This window comes from Mobula hypostoma, unplaced genomic scaffold (genome assembly GCF_963921235.1).
Source record: "Mobula hypostoma unplaced genomic scaffold, sMobHyp1.1 scaffold_177, whole genome shotgun sequence".
Classification (NCBI taxonomy): domain Eukaryota; kingdom Metazoa; phylum Chordata; class Chondrichthyes; order Myliobatiformes; family Myliobatidae; genus Mobula; species Mobula hypostoma.
The window spans coordinates 42,480-64,733 of NW_026948232.1; the positions used below are offsets into that span (position 1 = coordinate 42,480).

Sequence of the window (22,254 nt, forward strand, 5' to 3'; positions counted from 1 at the left end):
GCATGGCCCGGGTCTGAGATTGCATCGAACGAGTATAGCCTGGGCCTGAGATTATATAAAGCCAGCATGGCCCGGGTCTGAGATTGCATCGAACGAGTATAGCCTGGGCCTGAGATTATATTGAGCCAGTATGGCCCTGGTCTGAGATCGTATCGAACCAGTATGGCCTGGGTCTGAGGTCGTATCGAACCAGGATGGCCTGGTCTGAGATCATATTGAACTAGTATGGTCTGGGTCTGAGATTGTTTCCAATCAGAATGGTCCCGGTCTGAGATGGTATCGAACCAGTATGTCCTGGGTCTGAGATCGTGTCGAACCAGTATGGCCCGGGTCTGAGATCGTATCAAACTTGTACGGCATGGGTCTGAGATCGTATTGAACCAGTATGGCCCAGGCCTGAGATCGTATCGAACCAGTATGGCCCGGATCTGAGATCATATCGAGTCCGCATGGCCCCGGTCTGACATGGATTCGAACCAGTAGGGCCCGGGTCTGAGATCGTATCATCCCAGTATGGTCTGAGTCTGAGATCGTATTGAACTAGTATTACCCGGGTCTGAGATCATATCGAACCTGTATGGCCCGGCTCTGGATTCATACGGAACCAGTATGGCCTGGGTCTGAGACCATATCGAACTAGTATGGCCTGGGTCTGAGATCGTATCTAACCAGTATGGCCCGGGTCTGAGGTCGTATCGAAACAGGATGGCTTGGTCTGAGATCAGATCGAACTAGTATGGTCTGGGTCTGAGATTGTTTCCAATCAGAATGGTCCCGGTCTGAGATGGTATCGAACCAGTATGTCCTGGGTCTGAGATCGTATCGAACCAGTATGGCCCGGGTCTGAGATCGTATCGAACTTGTATGGCATGGGTCTGAGATCATATCGAACCAGTATGGCCTGGGTCTGAGTTCTTATCGAACCAGGATGGCATTGGTCTGAGATCATATCGAACTAGTATGGCCCTGGTCTGAGACCGTATCAAACTAGTATGGCCTGGGTCTGAGATCATATCGAGCCAGCATGGCCTGGGTCTGACATGGATCCGAACCAGTATGGCCCGGGTCTGAGATCATATCGAACCAGTATGGCCCGGGTCAGAGATCATATCGAACTAGCATGGCCCGGGTCTGAGATCGTATCATACCAGTATGGTCTGAGTCTGAGATCGTATTGAACTAGTATTACCCGGGTCTGAGATCATATCGAACCAGTATGGCCCGGCTCTGAGATCATATGGAACCAGTATGGCCTGGGTCTGAGACCATATCGAACTAGTATGGCCTGGGTCTGAGATCGTATCTAACCAGTATGGCCCGGGTCTGAGATCATATCGAACCAGCATGGCCCGGTTCTGCGATTGTATCGAACGAGTACAGCCTGGGTCTGAGATCGTGTCGAACTAGTATTGCCCGGGTCTGAGATCATATTAAGCCACCATGGCCCGGGTCTGAGATTGTATCGAACGAGTATAGCCTGGGCCTGAGATTATATTGAGCCAGTATGGCCCGGGTCTGAGATTGATTCGAACCAGCATTGAATGGGTCTACGATTATATCACACCAGTATGGCCCGTGTCTAAGATTGTATCGAACCAGTACGGCCCTGGTCTGAGATCATATCTAATTAGTATGGTCTGGGTCTGAGATCATATCAAACTGGTATGGTCTGGTTCTGAGACCATATCGAACCACTATGGCCCGGGTCTGAGACCAAATCGAACCAGTATGGCTGAGGTCTGAGATCATATCAGACCAGTATGCTCTGGGTCTGAGAGCGTATCGAACCAGTATGGCCCAGGTCTGAGATCATATCGAACCAGTATGGCCCGGGTCTGAGATCATATCGAACCAGTATGGCCTGGTCTGAGATCATATCGAACCTGCATGGCCTGGGTCTGAGATTGATACGAACCAGTGTGGCCTGGGTCTGAGATCGTATCAAACCAGTATGGCCCAGGTCTGAGATCGTATCGAACCAGTCTGCCCCAGGTCTGAGATCGTATCGAACCAGTATGGCCCGGGTCTGAGGTCGTATCGAACCAGGATGGCCTGGTCTGAGATCATATCGAACTAGTATGGTCTGGGTCTGCGATTGTTTCCAATCAGAATGGTCCCGGTCTGAGATGGTATCGAACCAGTATGTCCTAGGTCTGAGATCGTATCGAACCAGTATGGCCTGGGTCTGAGATCATATCGAACCAGTATGGCCCAGGCCTGAGATTGTATCGAACCAGTATGGCCCGGGTCTGAGATCATATCAAACCAGTATGGTCTGGGTCTGAGATCGTATCGAACCAGTATGGCCCGGGTCTGAGATCGTATCGAACCAGTATGGCCTGGGTCTGAGATCGTATTGAACCAGTATGGCTCAGGTCTGAGATCATATCAAACCAGTATGGCCCAGGTCTAAGATTGTATTGAACCAGTATGGTCTGGGTCTGAGATTGTTTCCAATCAGAATGGTCCCGCTCTGAGATGGTATCGAACCAGTATGTCCTGGGTCTGAGATCGTATCATACCAGTATGGTCTGAGTCTGAGATCGTATTGAACTAGTATGGCCCGGGTCTGAGATCGTATCGAACTTGTATGGCATGGGTCTGAGATCGTATTGAACCAGTATGGCCCAGGCCTGAGATCGTATCGAACCAGTATGGCCGGGGTCTGAGATCGTATCGAACCAGTATTGCCTGGGTCTAAGATCGTATCGAACCAGTATGGCCTGGGTCTGGGATCCTATCGAACCAGTATGGCTCAGGTCTGAGATCGTATCATACCAGTATGGTCTGAGTCTGAGATCGTATTGAACTAGTATTGCCCGGGTCTGAGATCGTATCGAACCAGCATGGCCCAAGTCTGAGACCATATCGGACTAGTATCACCCGGGTCTCAGATCGTATCGAACCAGTGTGACCCGGGTCTGAGATTGAATCAAACTAGCATGGCCTGGGTCTGAGATCGTGTCGAACCACTATGGCTCGTGTCTGAGATTGATTCGAACTAGCATGGCCCAGGTGTGAGATTGTATCGAACCAGTATGGCCCGGGTCTGAGATTTATTCGAACCAGCATTGCCTGGGTCTACGATCATATCAAACCAGTATGGCTCAGGTCTGAGATCGTATCATACCAGTATGGTCTGAGTCTGAGATCGTATTGAACTAGTATTGTCCGGGTCTGAGATCGTATCGAACCAGTATGGCCCAAGTCTGAGACCATATCAAACCAGTATGGCCCATGTCTAAGATCGTATCGAACCAGTGTGGCCTGGGTCTGAGATCATATCGAACCAGTATGGCCCATGTCTAAGATCGTATTGAACCAGTATGGCCCGGGTCTGAGGTCGTATCGAAACAGGATGGCTTGGTCTGAGATCAGATCGAACTAGTATGGTCTGGGTCTGAGATTGTTTCCAATCAGAATGGTCCCGGTCTGAGATGGTATCGAACCAGTATGTCCTGGGTCTGAGATCGTAGCGAACCAGTATGGCCCGGGTCTGAGATCGTATCGAACTTGTATGGCATGGGTCTGAGATCGTATTGAACCAGTATGGCCCAGGTCTGAGATCATATCGAACCACTATGGCCCGGGTCTGAGATCGTATCAAACCAGTATGGTCTGGGTCTGAGATCGTATAGAACCATTATTGCCCGGGTCTGAGATCGTATCGAACCAGTATGGCCCAGGTCTGAGATCATATCGAATCAGTATGGAGTGGGTCTGAGATCATATCAAACCAGTTTGGCCTGGGTCTGAGATCGTATTGAACCAGTATGGCCCAGGTCTAAGATCGTATCGAACCAGTATGCCTTGGATCTGAGATCATATCGAACCAGTATAGACCGGGTCTAAGATCGTATTGAACCAGCATTGCCCGAGTCTAAGATCGTATCGAACCTGGATGGCATTGGTCTGAGATCATATCGAACTAGTATGGCCCTGGTCTGAGACCGTATCGAACGAGTATGGCCTGGGTCTGAGATCATATCGAGCCAGCATGGCCTGGGTCTGACATGGATCTGAACCAGTATGGCCCGGGTCTGAGATCATATCGAACCAGTATGGCCCGGGTCAGAGATCATATCGAACTAGCATGGCCCGGGTCTGAGATCGTATCATCCCAGTATGGTCTGAGTCTGAGATCGTATTGAACTAGTATTACCCGGGTCTGAGATCATATCGAACCTGTATGGCCCGGCTCTGAGATCATACGGAACCAGTATGGCCTGGGTCTGAGACCATATCGAACTAGTATGGCCTGGGTCTGAGATCGTATCTAACCAGTATGGCCCGGGTCTGAGATCATATTAAACCAGCATGGCCCGGGTCTGAGATTGCATCGAATGACTATAGCCTGGGCCTGAGATTATATTGAGCCAGTATGGCCCGGGTCTGAGATTGATTCGAACCAGCATTGAATGGGTCTACGAATATATCAAACCAGTATGGCCCGTGTCTAAGATCATATCGAACCAGTATGGCCCTGATCTGAGATCATATCTAATTAGTATGGTCTGGGTCTGAGATCATATCAAACTGGTATGGTCTGGTTCTGAGACCATATCGAACCACTATGGCCCGGGTCTGAGACCATATCGAACCAGTATGGCTGAGGTCTGAGATCGTATCGAACCAGTATGCCCGGGTCTGAGATCATATCGAACTAGTATGTCCTGGATCTGAGATCGTATTGAACCAGTATGGCCCAGGCCTGAGATCATATCGAACCAGTATGGCCCAGGTCTGACACCATATCGAATCCGTATGGTGTGGGTCTGAGATCGTATCGAACCAGGATGGCCCGTGTCTGAGTTCATATTGAACCAGTGTGACCTGGGTCTGAGATTGAATCAAACTAGCATGGCCTGGGTCTGAGATCGTATCGAACCAGTATGGCTCAGGTCTGAGATCGTATCATACCAGTATGGTCTGAGTCTGAGATCGTATTGAACTAGTATTGCCCGGGTCTGAGATCGTATCGAACCAGTATGGCCCAACTCTGAGACCATATCGAACCAGTATGGCCCGTGTCTGAGATCGTATCGAACCAGTATGGCCTGGGTCTGAGATCATATCGAACCAGTATGGCCCAGTTCTGAGATCATATCGAACTAGTATGGCCCGGGTCTGAGATCGTATCAAAGCAGTATGGCCCGTGTCTGAGATCATTTCGAACTAGTATGGTCTGGGTATGAGATTGTTTCAAACCAGAATGGCCCCGGTCTGAGATCGTATCGAACCAGTATGGCCTGGGTCTGAGATCGTATCGAACCAGTATGGCCCGGGTCTGAGATCGTATCGAACCAGTATGGCCTGGGTCTGAGATCATATCGAACCAGTATGGCCCAGGTCTGAGATTGTATCGAACCAGTATGGCCCGGGTCTGAGATCATATCAAACCAGTATGGTCTGGGTCTGAGACCATATGGAATCAGTATAGAGTGGGTCTGAGATCGTATCAAACCAGTATGGCCTGGGTCTGAGATCGTAATGAACCAGTATGGCCCAGGTCTGAGATCGTATCGAACCAGTATGGCCCAGGTCTGAGATCATATCGAACCAGTATGGCCCTGGTCTGAGATCGTATTGAACCAGTATGGCCCGGTTCTGAGGTCATATCGAACCAGTATGGACTGGATCTGAGATCGTATCGAACCAGTATGGCCCAGGTCTGAGACCATATCGAATCAGTATGGTGTGGGCCTGAGATCGTATCAAACCAGTCTGGCCTGGGTCTGAGATCGTATTGAACCAGTATGGCCTGCATCTGAGATCTTATTGAACCAGTATGGCCCAGATCTGAGATCGTATCGAAGCAGTATGGCCTGGGTCTGAGATGGTATCAAACCAGTATGGCCTGTGTCTGAGATCGTATCGAATCAGTATGGCCCGGGTCTGAGATCATATCGAACTAGTATGGCCCAGTTCTGAGATCATATCGAACTAGTATGGCCCGGGTCTGAGATCGTATCGAAGCAGTATGGCCCGGGTCTGAGATCATTTCGAACTAGTATGGTCTGGGTCTGAGATCATATCGAACTAGTACTAGTATTGCCTGGGTCTGAGATCATGGGTCGAACCAGATTGGCCTGGGTCTGAGATCGTAGAACCATCGTGAGATCGAACCAGTATGGCCCAGGTCTGAGACCATATCGAATCAGTATGGTATGGGTCTGAGATCGTATCGAACCAGTAACCTGAGAAGTATAATGCCTGGGTCTGAGATCGTATCGAACCAGTATGGCCCGGGTCTGAGATCATATCAAACCAGTATGGCCCAGGTCTGAGACCGTATCGAATTAGTATGGCCTGGGTCTGAGATCATATCGAGCCAGCATGGCCTGGGTCTGACATGATCTGAACCAGTATGGCCCGGGTCTGAGATCATATCGAACCAGTATGGCCCGGGTCAGAGGTCATATCGAACTAGCATGGCCCGGGTCTGAGATCGTATCATCCCAGTATGGTCTGAGTCTGAGATCGTATTGAACTAGTATTACCCGGGTCTGAGATAGTATCGAACCAGTATGGCCCGGGACTGAGATCGTATCGAACTAGTATGGCCTGGGTCTGATACCATATCGAACTGGTATGGCCTGGGTCTGAGATCGTATCTAACCAGTATGGCCCGGGTCTGAGATCATATCGAACCAGCATGGCCCGGTTCTGCGATTGTATCGAACGAGTACAGCCTGGGTCTGAGATCGTATCAAACCAGTATTGCCCGGGTCTAAGATCATATTAAGCCAGCATGGCCCGGGTCTGAGATTGCATCGAATGACTATAGCCTGGGCCTGAGATTATATAAAGCCAGCATGGCCCGGGTCTGAGATTGCATCGAACGAGTATAGCCTGGGCCTGAGATTATATTAAGCCAGCATGGCCCGGGTCTGAGATTGATTCGAACCAGCATTGAATGGGTCTACGAATATATCAAACCAGTATGGCCCGTGTCTAAGATCATATCGAACCAGTATGGCCCTGGTCTGAGATCATATCTAATTAGTATGGTCTGGGTCTGAGATCATATCAAACTGGTATGGTCTGGTTCTGAGACCATATCGAACCACTATGGCCCGGGTCTTAGACCATATCGAACCAGTATGGCAGAGGTCTGAGATCGTATCGTACCAGTATGGCCCGGGTCTGAGATCATATCGAACCAGTATTGCCTGGTCTGAGATCGTATCGAACCTTCATGGCCTGGGTCTGAGATCGTATCGAACCAGTATGGCCCAGGTCTGAGACCGTATCGAACTAGTATGGCCTGGGTCTGAGATCATATCGAGCCAGCATGGCCTGGGTCTGACATGTATCCGAACCAGTATGGCCCAGGTCTGAGACCGTATCGAACTAGTATGGCCTGGGTCTGAGATCATATCGAGCCAGCATGGTCTGGGTCTGACATGTATCCGAACCAGTATGGCCCGGGTCTGAGATCATATCGAACCAGTATGGCCCGGGTCTGAGATCGTATCGAACCAGTATGGCCCGGGTCTGAGATTAATTCGAACTTGCATGGCCCGGGTCTGAGATCGTATCGAACCAGTATGGCTCAGGTCTGAGATCATATCATACCAGTATGGTCTGGGTCTGAGATCGTATGGAACCATTATTGCCCGGGTCTGAGATCGTATTGAACCAGTATGGCCCAGGTCTGAGACCATATCGAACCAGTATGGCCCAGGTCTGAGACCGTATCGAATCAGTATGGTATGGGTCTGAGAGCGTACCAAACCAGTATGGCCTGGGTCTGAGATCGTATCGATCCAGTATGGCCCGGGTCTGAGATTGTATCGAACCAGTATGGCCCAGGTCTGAGACCGTATCGAACTAGTATGGCCTGGGTCGGAGATCATATCGAGCCAGCATGGCCTGGGTCTGACATGTATCCGAACCAGTATGGCCCGGGTCTGAGATCGTATCGAACCAGTACGGCCCTGGTCTGAGATCATATCTAATTAGTATGGTCTGTGTCTGAGATCATATCAAACTGGTATGGTCTGGTTCTGAGACCATATCGAACCACTATGGCCCGGGTCTTAGACCATATCGAACCAGTATGGCTGAGGTCTGAGATCGTATCGTACCAGTATGGCCTGGTCTGAGATCGTATCGAGCCTTCATGGCCTGGGTCTGAGATGATTCGAACCAGTGTGGCCTGGGTCTGAGATCTTATCAAACCAGTATGGCCCAGTTCTGAGATCGTATCAAACCAGTATGGCCCAGGTCTGAGATTGTATCGAACCAGTATGGCCTGGGTCTGAGATCATATCGAACCAGTATGGCCCAGGTCTGAGATCGTATCGAATCAGTATGGCCCAGGTCTGAGGTCGTATCGAACCAGGATGGCCTGGTCTGAGATCGTATCGAACTAGTATGGTCTGGGTCTGAGATTGTTTCCAATCAGAATAGTCCCGGTCTGAGATGGTATCGAACCAGTATGGCCTGGGTCTGAGATCATATCGAACCAGTATGGCACAGGCCTGAGATTGTATCGAACCAGTATGGCCCGGGTCTGAGATCATATCAAACCAGTATGGTCTGGGTCTGAGATCGTATGGAACCATTATTGCCCGGGTCTGAGATCGTATTGAACCAGTATGGCCCAGGTCTGAGACCATATCGAATCAGTATGGTGTGGGTCTGAGATCGTATCAAACCAGTATGGCCTGGGTCTGAGATCATATTGAACCAGTATGGCCTGGATCTGAGATCGTATTGAAATAGTATGTCCCAGGTCTGAGATCGTATTGAACCAGTATGCCCTGGGTCTGAGATCGTATCAAACCATTATGGCCTGTGTCTGAGATCCGATCGAATCAGTATGGCCCAGGTCTGAGATCGTATCGAACCAGTGTAGCCCAGTTCTGAGATCATATCGAACTAGTATGGCCCAGGTCTGGGATCATATCAAACTAGTATGGCCTGGGTCTGAGATCATATCGAACCAGTATGGTACGGGTCTGAGATCATATGGAACTAGTATTGCCTGGGTCTGAGATCATATCGAACCAGATTGGCCTGGGTCTGAGATCGTATCGAACCAGTATGGCCCAGGTCTGAGACCATATCGAATCAGTATGGTATGGGTCTGAGATCGTACCAAACCAGTATGGCCTGGGTCTGAGATCGTATCGATCCAGTATGGCCCGGGTCTGAGATTGTATCAAACCAGTATGGCCCAGGTCTGAGACCGTATCGAATTAATATGGCCTGGGTCTGAGATCATATCGAGCCAGCATGGCCTGGGTCTGACATGTATCCGAACCAGTATGGCCCGGGTCTGAGATCATATCGAACCAGTATGGCCCTGGTCTGAGATCATATCTAATTAGTATGGTCTGTGTCTGAGATCATATCAAACTGGTATGGTCTGGTTCTGAGACCATATCGAACCACTATGGCCCGGGTCTTAGACCATATCGAACCAGTATGGCAGAGGTCTGAGATCGTATCGTACCAGTATGGCCCGGGTCTGAGATCATATCGAACCAGTATTGCCTGGTCTGAGATCGTATCGAACCTTCATGGCCTGGGTCTGAGATCGTATCGAACCAGTATGGCCCAGGTCTGAGACCGTATCGAACTAGTATGGCCTGGGTCTGAGATCATATCGAGCCAGTATTGCCTGGTCTGAGATCGTATCGAACCTTCATGGCCTGGGTCTGAGATCGTATCGAACCAGTATGGCCCAGGTCTGAGACCGTATCGAACTAGTATGGCCTGGGTCTGAGATCATATCGAGCCAGCATGGCCTGGGTCTGACATGTATCCGAACCAGTATGGCCCAGGTCTGAGACCGTATCGAACTAGTATGGCCTGGGTCTGAGATCATATCGAGCCAGCATGGTCTGGGTCTGACATGTATCCGAACCAGTATGGCCCGGGTCTGAGATCATATCGAACCAGTATGGCCCGGGTCTGAGATCGTATCGAACCAGTATGGCCCGGGTCTGAGATTAATTCGAACTTGCATGGCCCGGGTCTGAGATCGTATCGAACCAGTATGGCTCAGGTCTGAGATCATATCATACCAGTATGGTCTGGGTCTGAGATCGTATGGAACCATTATTGCCCGGGTCTGAGATCGTATTGAACCAGTATGGCCCAGGTCTGAGACCATATCGAACCAGTATGGCCCAGGTCTGAGACCGTATCGAATCAGTATGGTATGGGTCTGAGAGCGTACCAAACCAGTATGGCCTGGGTCTGAGATCATATCGAACCAGTATTGCCTGGTCTGAGATCGTATCGAACCTTCATGGCCTGGGTCTGAGATCATATCGAGCCAGCATGGCCTGGGTCTGACATGTATCCGAACCAGTATGGCCCAGGTCTGAGACCGTATCGAACTAGTATGGCCTGGGTCTGAGATCATATCGAGCCAGCATGGTCTGGGTCTGACATGTATCCGAACCAGTATGGCCCGGGTCTGAGATCATATCGAACCAGTATGGCCCGGGTCTGAGATCGTATCGAACCAGTATGGCCCGGGTCTGAGATTAATTCGAACTTGCATGGCCCGGGTCTGAGATCGTATCGAACCAGTATGGCTCAGGTCTGAGATCGTATCATACCAGTATGGTCTGTGTCTGAGATCGTTTTGAACTAGTATTGCCCGGGTCTGAGATCGTATCGAACCAGTATGGCCCAAGTCTGAGACCATATCGAACCAGTATCACCTGGGTCTGAGATCATATGGAAGCAGTATGGTCCCGGTCTGAGATTGATTCGTACTAGCATGGCCCAGGTCTGAGATCGTGTCGAACCAGTATGTCCCGGGTCAGTCGTCATATCGAACCAGCATGGCCCGTGTCTGAGTTCATATTGAACCAGTATGACCCGGATCTGAGATTGAATCAAACTAGCATGGCCTGGGTCTGAGATCGTGTCGAACCACTATGGCTCGTGTCTGAGATTGATTCGAACTAGCATGGCCCGTGTGTGAGATTGTATCGAACCAGTATGGCCCGGGTCTGAGATTGATTCGAACCAGCATTGCCTGGGTCTACGATCATATCAAACCAGTATGGCCCGTGTCCAAGATCGTATCGAACCAGTATGGCCCTGGTCTGAGATCATATCTAATTAGTATGGTCTGGGTCTGAGATCATATCAAACTGGTATGGTCTGGTTCTGAGACCATATCGAACCACTATGGCCCGGGTCTGAGACCATGTCGAACCAGTATGGCTGAGGTCTGAGATCGTATCAGACCAGTATGGTCTGTGTCTGAGATCGTATCGAACCAGTATGGCCCTGGTCTGAGATCATATCGAACCAGTCTGGCCTGGTCTGAGATCGTATCGAACCTGCATGGCCTGGGTCTGAGATTGATTCAAACCAGTGTGGCCTGGGTGTGAGATCGTATCAAACCAGTATGGCCCAGGTCTGAGATCGTATCAAACCAGTATGGCCCAGGTCTGAATGTGAGGAACGATTCAAGGTTTGGACAATTTAAACGGCCAGCCAGGTTTAAAGGTTTGGGTGACGGGGCCAGAGTAGAGAGTCAGGTAGGTTCAGCTTGCTGCTCCACAATGTTATTCGTCTGTGTGGTGAACCGAGGCTGTGGTCTGAAACTGGGAGGCTCCAGTGAGCAGCAGTGATGCCTGGTTTGTGGCTGGAAACATGATAAAGTCAGCAGATGCTGGAAATCTGATCAACACGCAGAAAATGCTGGAGGAACTCAGCAGGCCAGGCAGCATCTATGGAAAATAGTACAGCCGACCTTCGGACCAACACCTTCTATTGATGACTTTTCACGGCTGAAGTGTCTCGGCCCAAAACATTAACTTTTTAGGCTTTTCCATAGACGCTGCCTGACTTGCAGAGTTGCTCCAGTATTTTGTGTGTGTTGTTTTGTGTCCGTTGACCCACTGTTGTGGACTTCCGTTCTGAATGCTATCTGTTTGCTTTTATTGTTTGTATGATTTATTTTTTTCTCTCTGCACATTGGGGGTTGTACAGTCTGCTTTTTTTTAATGGGTTCTATTGCATTTCTTTGACTTATGGCTGCCTGCAAGGAAGTTAATTTCAAGGTTGTATAAAGCCTACATACTTTGATAATAAATGTACTTTTAACTTTGATCCTTGGATGAGGGAAGTTTGGCTCTGGTCTGTGTGTGGGTAGATTGGACTCGGCAATATATCAAGTTAGCATGGACTACATGGGCCAAAGGGCCTGTTTCTGTGCATTAGTGCTCTATGACTCTGACAATTCCTTTCATGAGAGGCAAGGAAAATTAATAAAACTAAAGGCAGAAAATCTCCAGGACCCATTGAAGCGACAGAAGATTAAAGATCTTGTAACTGGCTGTGAAACACTTTGGGACACCCTGAAGTTATCGAGAAGGAGGCTTCTCTTGTTCTCAGGATAATGGGAGATGTCAGAGGTTGTTTTTTTCAAAACAGAGAATAGTGGGCACTGGAATGCACTGCTATAGTGGTGGTTGAAGCTGATTTAAGAGATTCTTCGATAGGCATGTGGATGTAAGAAAGATGCAGGGTTCTGGGCTGTGTGGGAGGGAAGGGTTGAACTGATGGTGGAGTCCGTTTATATAGATCAGCACAGCATCATGGGCCAAAGGGCTCGTACTATGCTGTACTGGACTATGTTCTCATTTAATTTTGTTAAACAAAGTTTTCATGTTCGTATGCTCTTGGATAAAATGATCTAGCTCATTCAGCTCCCAGCCCAATAATAAACAGTTGAGTAGCTCTCTTTTACTGCAGCATGCTATATTTCATTCAGAGTTTGAGGAAACTGGTATGTCACCGAAGACACTAGGAAATTTCGACAGTGGAGAGCATTCTGCCTGGTTGCATCACCGGCTGGTACAGAGGGCCACTACAGAGTGCCACTGGTACAGAGGGCCACAGGTACAGAAAGTCACTGGTACAGAGGGCCACTACGGAGTGCCACTGGTACAGAGGGTCACTGATAGAGAGGATCACTGGTAGAGAGGGTCACTGGTACAGAGGGCCACTGGTACAGAGGGTCGCTGGTACAGAGGGTCACTGGTACAGAGGGCCACAGGTACAGAAAGTCACTGGTACAGAGGGCCACTACGGAGTGCCACTGGTACAGAGGGTCACTGATAGAGAGGATCACTGGTAGAGAGGGTCACTGGTACAGAGGGCCACTGGTACAGAGGGTCACTGGTACAGAGGGTCACTGGTAGAGAGGGCCACTGGTACAGAGGGTCACTGGTAGAGAGGGTCACTGGTATAGAGGGTCACTGGTACAGAGGGCGACTGGTAGAGAGGGCTACAGGTACAGAGGGTCACTGGTACAGAGGGTCACTGGTAGAGAGGGTCACTGGTACGGAGGGCCACTGGTAGAGAGGGCTACAGGTACAGAGGGTCACTGGTACAGAGGGCCACTGGTATAGAGGGTCACTGGTACAGAGGGTCACTCGTACAGAGAGCCACTGGTATAGAGGGTCACTGGTACAGAGGGCCGCTGGTTCAGAGGGTCACTGGTACAGAGGGCCACTGGTACAGAGGGTCACTGGTACAGAGGACCGCTGGTACGGAGGGTCACTGGTAGAGAGGGTCACTGGTACAGAGGGTCACTGGTACAGAGGGTCACTGGTAGAGAGGGCTACAGGTACAGAGGGTCACTGGTACAGAGGGTCACTGGTAGAGAGAGTCACTAGTACAGAGAGCCGCTGGTACGGAGAGTCACTGGTAGAGAGGGTCACTGGTACAGAGGGTCACTGGTATAGAGGGTCACTGGTACAGAGGGTCACTGGTAGAGAGGGTCACTGGTACAGAGGGCCACTGGTAGAGAGGGTCACTGGTATAGAGGGCCACTGGTAGAGAGGGCTACAGGTACAGAGGGTCACTGGTACAGAGGGTCACTGGTAGAGAGGGCCACTGGTACTGGGGGTCACTGGTATAGAGGACCACTGGTACAGAGGGCCGCTGGTACAGAGGGTCACTGGTATAGAGGACCACTGGTACAGAGGGTCACTGGTAGAGAGGGCCACTGGTACTGGGGGTCACTGGTATAGAGGGCCACTGCAGAGGAACTGAAAAGACTGCAAAGGGCTGCAGACTCAACGAGCTCCATCATGAGCACCAGCCTCCCCAGTATCAAGGACATTAGTGAAAGACAATGCCTCACCGAGGCAGTATCTATCAGAGGAAAAGCACCATCCGGCACATGACCTTCTCTCATTGTTACCATCAGGAAGAAGTTACAGGAGCTGGAAGAGACACACTCAATGTTTTTGAACCAGCTTTTCCCCCTTCATCATCAGACATCTGAACAGTCCACAAACTCATGAACGATATTGTGCTCTCTTTTTTCACCACATATATATTTTTTTCATTTCTTACAGTAAACAGTCGATGTTTCAGGATAAGAGTCTTTATCAGGTCTCGTGTTATTCTGGATTTTCAGCATCTGCAGAATCTCATGTTTGCATATGTTTTTAATGTATTGCACTGTATAGCTGCAACAAAACAACAAATTTCACAACATATATCAGTGATGATAAAGTTGACTCTGGTTTTATTGTTCCTAAAAGGGAAAGTAAATGCGCGTACATTTTGTAGATAAACATCATTCAGTAACTACAGGCAATTTAAAGGGTTAACACATAATTAAAAATTCTGATATTCTTTTGCTTTCTATTTTGACCTAACAGGTAACAAAGAAAAAGATTAATATATAAACAGGTAACAAATAAAAAGGTTAATACAGTATATAAATGATCTGGATGAAAATATATATGGGTGGATGATGCCAAAATCGGTGGAGTTGTGGACAGTGTAGAAGACTGGCAAAGAAAACAGCACCATATAGATCAGTTACAGTTATGGGCAGAGAAATGGTAAATGTGAGGTGTTGCACCTCGGTGGGGCAAGTGCCAGAAGACAGGACACTGTTAACAGTGTTGCTGAGCAAAGAGATCTTGGGATTCTTAACTCCTTGAAAGTGGCTACACAGGTCGATAAGCTGGTTGAGAAGGCTTATGGAATGCTTGCTTCTATTAGTCGAGGTATTGTGTTCAAAAGTCAGGAGGTTATGTTGCAACTTCATAAAACTCTGGTCAGGCCACATCTTGAGTATTGCATACAGTTCTGGTGATCCCACTACAGGAAGGATGTTGAGGCTTTGGAGAGGGGCAGAAGAGGTTTACCAGGATGCTGCCTGGTTTCGAGGACATGTGCTATCACGAGAGACTGGATAAACTTGGGTTATTTTCTCCGGAGCGTCAGAGGCTGAGGGGATATCTGATAGAGGTTTACACTCTATCTGATAGAGGCACAGATAGAGTGGACAGAGAGTATCTGCTTCCTGGGGTAGAAATGTCTAATACCAGAGGGCATGCATTGAAGGTGAGAGTGGGGTAGGTTCAAAGGGGATAGAGGGGTAAGTTTTTTTCTACTCAGAAAGTTGTGGATGCCTGGATTGTGCTGCCTGGTATAGAGGCAAATACATCTGAGGATTTTAAGAGACTTTTGGATAGGCACATGGATGTGAGGAAGATGGAAGGATATGGTCATGGTGTAGGTAGGGGAGATTTGTGTTTGGGTGCTTTTGATTTGATTTTTAGCTGGTTTGGCACAACATTGTCAGCTAAATGGCCGAATACTGAACTGTTCTATGTTCTAACATTCATAGATACACAGGCTGAAAATACAGGTCAAGAGATCTCAGGCCCAAAGTTACATTTTGACTATCGAAAGTACAATTAACTTCATCTGCACTCACAGGTTAACATGTAACTCTCAACAAGAGCCCAAAGCTGTATCACATATGATTGCCGTGTGAGAGAGCTGCTGGGTGAAAGTATGAAAGTACTATGTGGATACAGGACACTCGGTTCTTGTTCTGGGGTCGGAGGTCCAAGGTTAGTGAGTCCTGGTTTTGGAGGCATGAGGATGATTGGCAAATACTGAGGGTGTGGCTCAAAGCCCAGAGGCTGGCGAGTGCAGAAGTTGAAGACTGGAGGACAAAGCCTCAAGGTCAGTGAGTCTGGAGATCAAAGACCCAATGTCAGTGAGTCTAGAGGTCAAAGCCTCAAGGTCAGTGAGTCTGGAGATCAAAGACCCAATGTCAGTAAGTCTAGAGGTCAAAGCCTCAAGGTCAGCAATTCTGGAGGTTGATTCTCGAGCTGGCGAGTCCAGAGGTCAAAGAATGAAAGTTGAAGCACAGAGGAGGACAGAGTCTAATAACAGCAGATTAGAAGGTGTCCTTGATCGTGGTGGTACGTGCTTTCAGACTCTTGACCTCACAATCTACCTCGTCATGGACTTGCATATTACTGTCCGCCTGCATTGCACTTTCTCTCTAACTGTAACACTTTATTCTGTTTTTCCTGTTGTACTGGTTCAATGTACTAATCTGATGAAATGGATGGCATGAAAAGTTCTTCACTCTACCTCAGCAGAACTGACAAGAATCAATCAATTACACCATGAGGCCAAGATCCCCCATCTCAGCCCACCCTGCCTGCCTGTGTTTGACCCATCTCCCTCTCTTCTTGCAACTGCCATTGAATGGGAGGTGCAGGAGTCTTGTGTCCCACGTCACCAGGTTCAGGAACAGCCATTGGGTGGCTGGAGCAACGTGGATGGCTTCACTCACCTTAGTGTGGAACTGACTCCACAGCCTGTAGACTCACTCTGAGGGAGTCTGTCTGGTTTTCCATGGATTCTGTTTTATTTCTTTATTTTCCTGTGGATGCCTGCAAGTAAATGAATCTCTAAGTTGTATTTGGAATACAGAGTTTGATAATGAATTTGCTTTTAACGTTTGAACTTTGAACCGTATTGGGAAATGGAGGCGGGGGGGGAGGGGGTGGAAGAGGCACATAGAGCCTGATGAGAGAGCCGACCGCTCTGCCTTGATGGTGTGTTCATTAGTCTGGTATGACAGGAGTTGCTAGCCTCAAAAGACAGACCCAGGGAGAAGGACAGGAAGGAGTTGAGATGTCATTCACACCCTGTCGATGAACTGCAAGTTGATGGAGCTTCCAGGGACAAGCAGTGTCCTGGTTTTGGCCTTAACCCCTCTTCCCGAAGGATCTGGTCGGACTTCAAAGTTCTTGATCAGCTGGGGGAAGAAGAGAGCAGAGACTGAAGTCAGGCACGGACAGCACAAGTGATAAACCTGATGGCATGAGCACTGAATTCTCCAATTTCAGGTAACCCACTCCTCCTCTTTGGATCTTTACCATTTTCCCTGGACTTACTCCAACCCTGTCCCCCATTACACTGTTTCTCGCCCCTCTCCCACTATTCCCAACTCCTTCCTCAGTTCCATGCTCCATCTTGTTCTCCAATCAGATTTCATCATCCAGCAGCCCTTTGTTGCCTTCACCTATCCAGTCCCAGATTTTTGCACTCTCCCCTCCTGCATGGCACATTGCCAGTGATTGAAAGATTGGGCTGCAATTGCTGTTGCAGTCTGTAAGGAGTTTGTACGTTCTCTCTGAGACTGCATGGGTTTCCTCTGGGTGCTCCAGTTTCCTCCCACATTCCAAAGACGTATGGGTTAAGGTTAGCAAGTTGTAGGCACGCTGTGTTGGTGCTGGAAACCTGGTGACAGTGGTGGGCTGCCCCCAGCACATCCTGGGACTGTTGGTCGTTGATGCAAACAATGCATTTCAATGTATGTTCCAATGTTTCTACGTACGTACACGTGACGAGTAAAGCTCCTCTTTCAGCAGCCTATCACAGCTCCTTACCTGCCAGGGGATGGCTAAAAAAACTAAAGGAACATCACTTCACATTCCATCTCGTTACTCTACAACCCGACAGAAACACTGCAGTTTCAGTTAACCTGTCCACATCTGTCCCTTTTCTCTACAAAATTATGAGTGGGTAGACAGCATGAATGCCTGCAGGATTTTCCCCCTCAGATTGGGTGAGACAAGTACTAGAAGTGATAGGTTAAGGGCGAAAGGTGAAACATTTACGGGGAAGCTTCTTCACTCAGAGGGTGGTGAAAGTGTGGAACGAGCTGCCACAGAAGTGATGGATGTGGGTTCAATTACAATATTTAAGGGAAGTTTGGATAGGTACATGGATGGCAGTGGTTCAGGTGGCTATGGAGCAGGTGTGGGTGGATGGGATTTAGCAGAATAACAGTTCAGCATGGGCTGTAAAGTGTATTTCTGTGCTGTGGTGCACAATGATTTTGAGTCCTCTTGATCTAACCATGTCCCCCAACACTAGTCACCCTCTAGCCCCCTTCACCCTGTGTTTTTCTCCCACACCACAAGGTTTAGAAACAATTATTTACCCTACAACCATCAGGCTGTGAACCAGCATGGATAACATCACTCACCACAATTCTGAACTGATTTCACAACCTGTGGATTCACTCTCAAGACTTCACAACTCATGTCCCCAGTATTATTCATTTATTTATCTATTTATTTACTTATTTATTGTACTTGCATAGTTTGTCTTTTGCACATTGGTTGTCAGTCATTATCTGTTGATGCTTAAATCCTATTGTATTCCCCTTTTGCCTGTAAATAGCTGAAAGGAATTGAATCGCAATGTAGTATATTTTAACACATGCACTTTGATGAACATTATGGTCACTCCTCAGTCTAAATCTGTTCAACCAGCCTTGTAGTTTAACCCCATCAGCCCCACTGTCACAGTGGTGTGTCTGCTCTCTCCATTCCCTTACCCTCATTCAGCAAGGGAACGCTGCTGCCTCAGTATGCTGGACTCTACAATGGACGGACAGCTTCTGTCCCACTGTTGTAAAACTGCTGAATGGTTCCCTAACGTGATAAGATGGACTCTTGACCTCACAGTCTCTATCAGATAGACGTATACTTTATTGATCCCAAAGGAAATGTCAGTGTTACAGTAGCATCACAAGCGCACAGATATAAATATTAGAAGACAAGTAGAAAGAATAAAAAATAAGTTAAAATAAGTTTAAAAAATAAATTATGGCCTTGCACTTTATTGCTTGCCTACACTGCACCTTCTCTGTAACTTTAATTCTTCATTCTGCATTCTGTCATTGTTTTACCTTGTACCAGCTCAATGCACCGTGCAACGGTCTGATCTCAATGAACAGTCTAGAACATAAAACAGTACAGACCCTTTGGCCCACGATGTTGTGCCAACCCTTTGGCCTACTCCAAGTTTAATCTAACCCTTTCCTTCTACATAGCACTCTATTTTTTCTTTCATCCATGTGCCTATCTAAAAGTCTCTTAAATACCCCAAATGTATGTGTCTCTACCACCACCCCTGGCAGGGCTTTCTACACATCCACCACTCTCTGTGTAAAAAGCTTACCTCTGACATGCAGGTGCAAGTATGCAAGACAAGTTTTCACTGTGCCTTGATACATGGAACCAAGGTGGTGCAAATGACACAAAGGATGGTGGTGTTGTGGGTTAATTTGAAAGTTGTCATACGTTACAACGGGACTTTGTAGGATACAGAGCTGAGCTGAGAGTTTGATCTAGAAAAGTGTGAAGTGATTCACGTTGAACTTAAATGCTAGGATTCTATAACAGTGTGAAAGGACAGACAGACCTTTGGATTCATGTTCACAGATCCCTCAAAGTGGATAGGGTGATTAAGAAAGTGTTTGGTATGTTAGGCTTCACTATTTGGGGGATTAAGTTCAAGTCCCATGAGTTAATGTTGCAGCTCTATTAAACTCTGGAGTATTGTGTTCAGTTCTCATTGCCTCATTATAGGAAGGACGTGGAAGCTTTAGAGAGGATGCAGAGGAGATTTACCAGGATGTTGCCTGGATTAGAATCCACGTTTTATGAGGATAGGTAGAATGAACTAGTGGTTTTCTCTTTCGAGCGAGGGAGGATGAGAGGTGATTTGATAGCGGTGTACAAGATTACCAAATGTTAATAGGAATAGGCAGAGTGGACAGCCAGAGGCCTTTTCCCAGGACTGAAATGGCTAATACAAGAGGGCACAACTTTTAAGATGAGTGGAGGAAAGTATGGTGGGGGTGGGGGGGTGAAGTAGGTTTGACACACTGACCAGCAGGTGGCGTGAGAGACAAATACATTAGGGACATTTAAGGAACTCCTAGGCATATAGATGAAGGGAAGGTTTAAGTTGATATTGGAGTATGTTAAACATTGTGGACCAAAGGGCCCGTAATGTGCTGTACTGTTCTATGTTCTATCTGACAATAATAAACCAATTTACCAATTTCCCATGCTGACTGAACAGGTCCCATTTGCCCAGGTTTTCTTCACACCCCTCAACGGCAGCCACTTACCTGCGAGACCACACTGTACATCTCCAGCTCAGCCACGCGTTTCCCCAGACAGGAACGGGTGCCATATCCAAAGGGGATGGAAGCAAAGGGGTGAGGCTTCTTCACCCCGGCCATGCCACGGAGCCAGCGTTCGGGCTGGAAGCGCTGTGGTTCCTTGAAGTTGCTGTCGTCCAGAGCCACAGCATAGTGACAGAAGTGGAAGAGAGTCTGTGGAGAAAGCAAGGAGGGTGAGCCTTCTGGCTTTTTGTCAATAACAGAGCGTATAAAATGTCATAAAAATCAGCCGTCTGCAACAGTGGCATAGTACACTACAAACTTGGCAAACATAAATTCACATGGTGAACTTCTGTCGATCTGGTCATCTACCTACAGGAAAGATATCAACAAGACGAAATAAGTACAAAGTAATTTACAAGGATGTTACCAGGATTTGAGGACCTGAGTTATAGAGAAAGGTTAAATATTTCATTCCCTGGACCATAGGATAATGAGGGGAAATTTGATAGAGGAAAATTTATGAGGGATATAGATAGGGTAAATATAAGCTGGCTATTTCCACTGAGGTTGGGTGAGACTAGAACTAGAGATAATGGGTTAAGGGTAAATGGTGTGATATTTAACAGAAATGGAGGAAGTGGAGGATGCAGATACAATTGCAAAATTTAAGAGAAGTTTGGGTAAATATATGGATGGATGAGATATGGAGGGCTATCGTCCAAGTAAGAGTCAATGAGACTAGGAAGAATAATAGTTCAGAATGGACTGGATGGACCAAAAGACCTGTTTCTGTGCTGTACTGGTCTATGACATTACAAGTACTGGTCTATGACATTACAAGTAGTACTGGTCTTCTTACTAAATCTCTTACTAGCTCTTCTTTCAGTTAGTCCTGACGAAGGGTCTTGGCCCGAAACGTCGACTGTACCTCTTCCTAGAGATGCTGCCTGGCCTGCTGTGTTCACCAGCAACTTTGATGTGTGTGGCTTGAAATTCCAGCATCTGCAGATTTCCTCGTGTTTATGACATTACAAGTACTGGTCTGTGACATTACAAGTAGTCCTCATTTGGTAATTTGGTTTATTATTGTCACATGTACACTGAGGTACAGTGAAAAACTTGCCTTCACTACTGTTCAAACAGATCAGATCATTAAACAGTGTGTTGAGGTAGAACAAGTTAAACCAGTAACAGAATGCAGAATAGAGTGTAACAGCCACTGAGAGAGTTCAGCGCAGGTAAACAATAAGATGCAAGGTCATAGCAAGGTAGATTGTGAGGTCAAGAGTCTAAGTTATCATGCTAGGGACCATTTAATAGTCTTCTAACAACAGGGTGTAAACTGCCCTTAAGCCTAAATTCATGTGCGTCCAGGCTTTTATATGTAGGGAGATTAAATTGTGGCCAATCAGTGGATGGGAGCACGAGAAGAAGCAACTTTACTTGGTCTGTGATTGAAGATTAAAAAAGCAGTTCTCTGTGGCAGTGTTCAGAGTTTGAATTGCGGCCAGGCAGTGAACGGAGTGTGAGAAGGGGTGAATTCACACAGGCCCACGATTGAAGATTGAAAAAGCAGTTTTCTGTGGCGGTGTTCAGAGTTTGAATTGCAGCCAGGCAGTGAACGGAGTGTGAGAAAAAGAGGCAACTCACACAGGTCTGCAATTAAAGATTTTTTTTAAAGCACTTTGCAGCAATTTCCGGAGTTTGGACAGTGGCCATTCAGTGAACTGGACTCATTTTCAAGGGTGAATAAATATAAGGCAAAGCAGACAGAGTGGCCATTGTGTGAGTTGGCCAGAGTTAGAGTGGAGAGCCCTTGGCTTTGGCTCATTGAGCTTAGGTGAGATTAGGCTTTGCTGAGGTAATTATCCAGTAAATTTCTTCTTCTTCATTATTATTCATTCCTCATCTGTGGGGTCACAGTCAGTTCAGAGGGAATGGCCCCAGGGTCATGGTCAGTTCAGTGTGAATGGACCCAGGGTCACAGTCAGTTCAGTGTGAATAGCCCCAGG

At 47.8% G+C, this 22,254-nt stretch overlaps 1 protein-coding gene across 1 annotated transcript in view; it reads right to left on the minus strand.

Annotated features, from left to right (window-relative positions):
* Positions 1-14,500: 14,500 nt before the first annotated feature.
* LOC134342060 (sterol 26-hydroxylase, mitochondrial-like) overlaps positions 14,501-22,254 on the minus strand; it is a gene marked incomplete at its 5' end in the record, with an annotated part of 56,944 nt that continues 49,190 nt past the window's right edge. Inside the window, 2 exons of the mRNA XM_063039992.1 lie at positions 14,501-17,071; positions 20,246-20,452. Coding sequence (XP_062896062.1) covers positions 16,955-17,071; positions 20,246-20,452 — 324 coding nt within the window. The remainder of the gene's footprint in view (positions 17,072-20,245; positions 20,453-22,254) is intronic.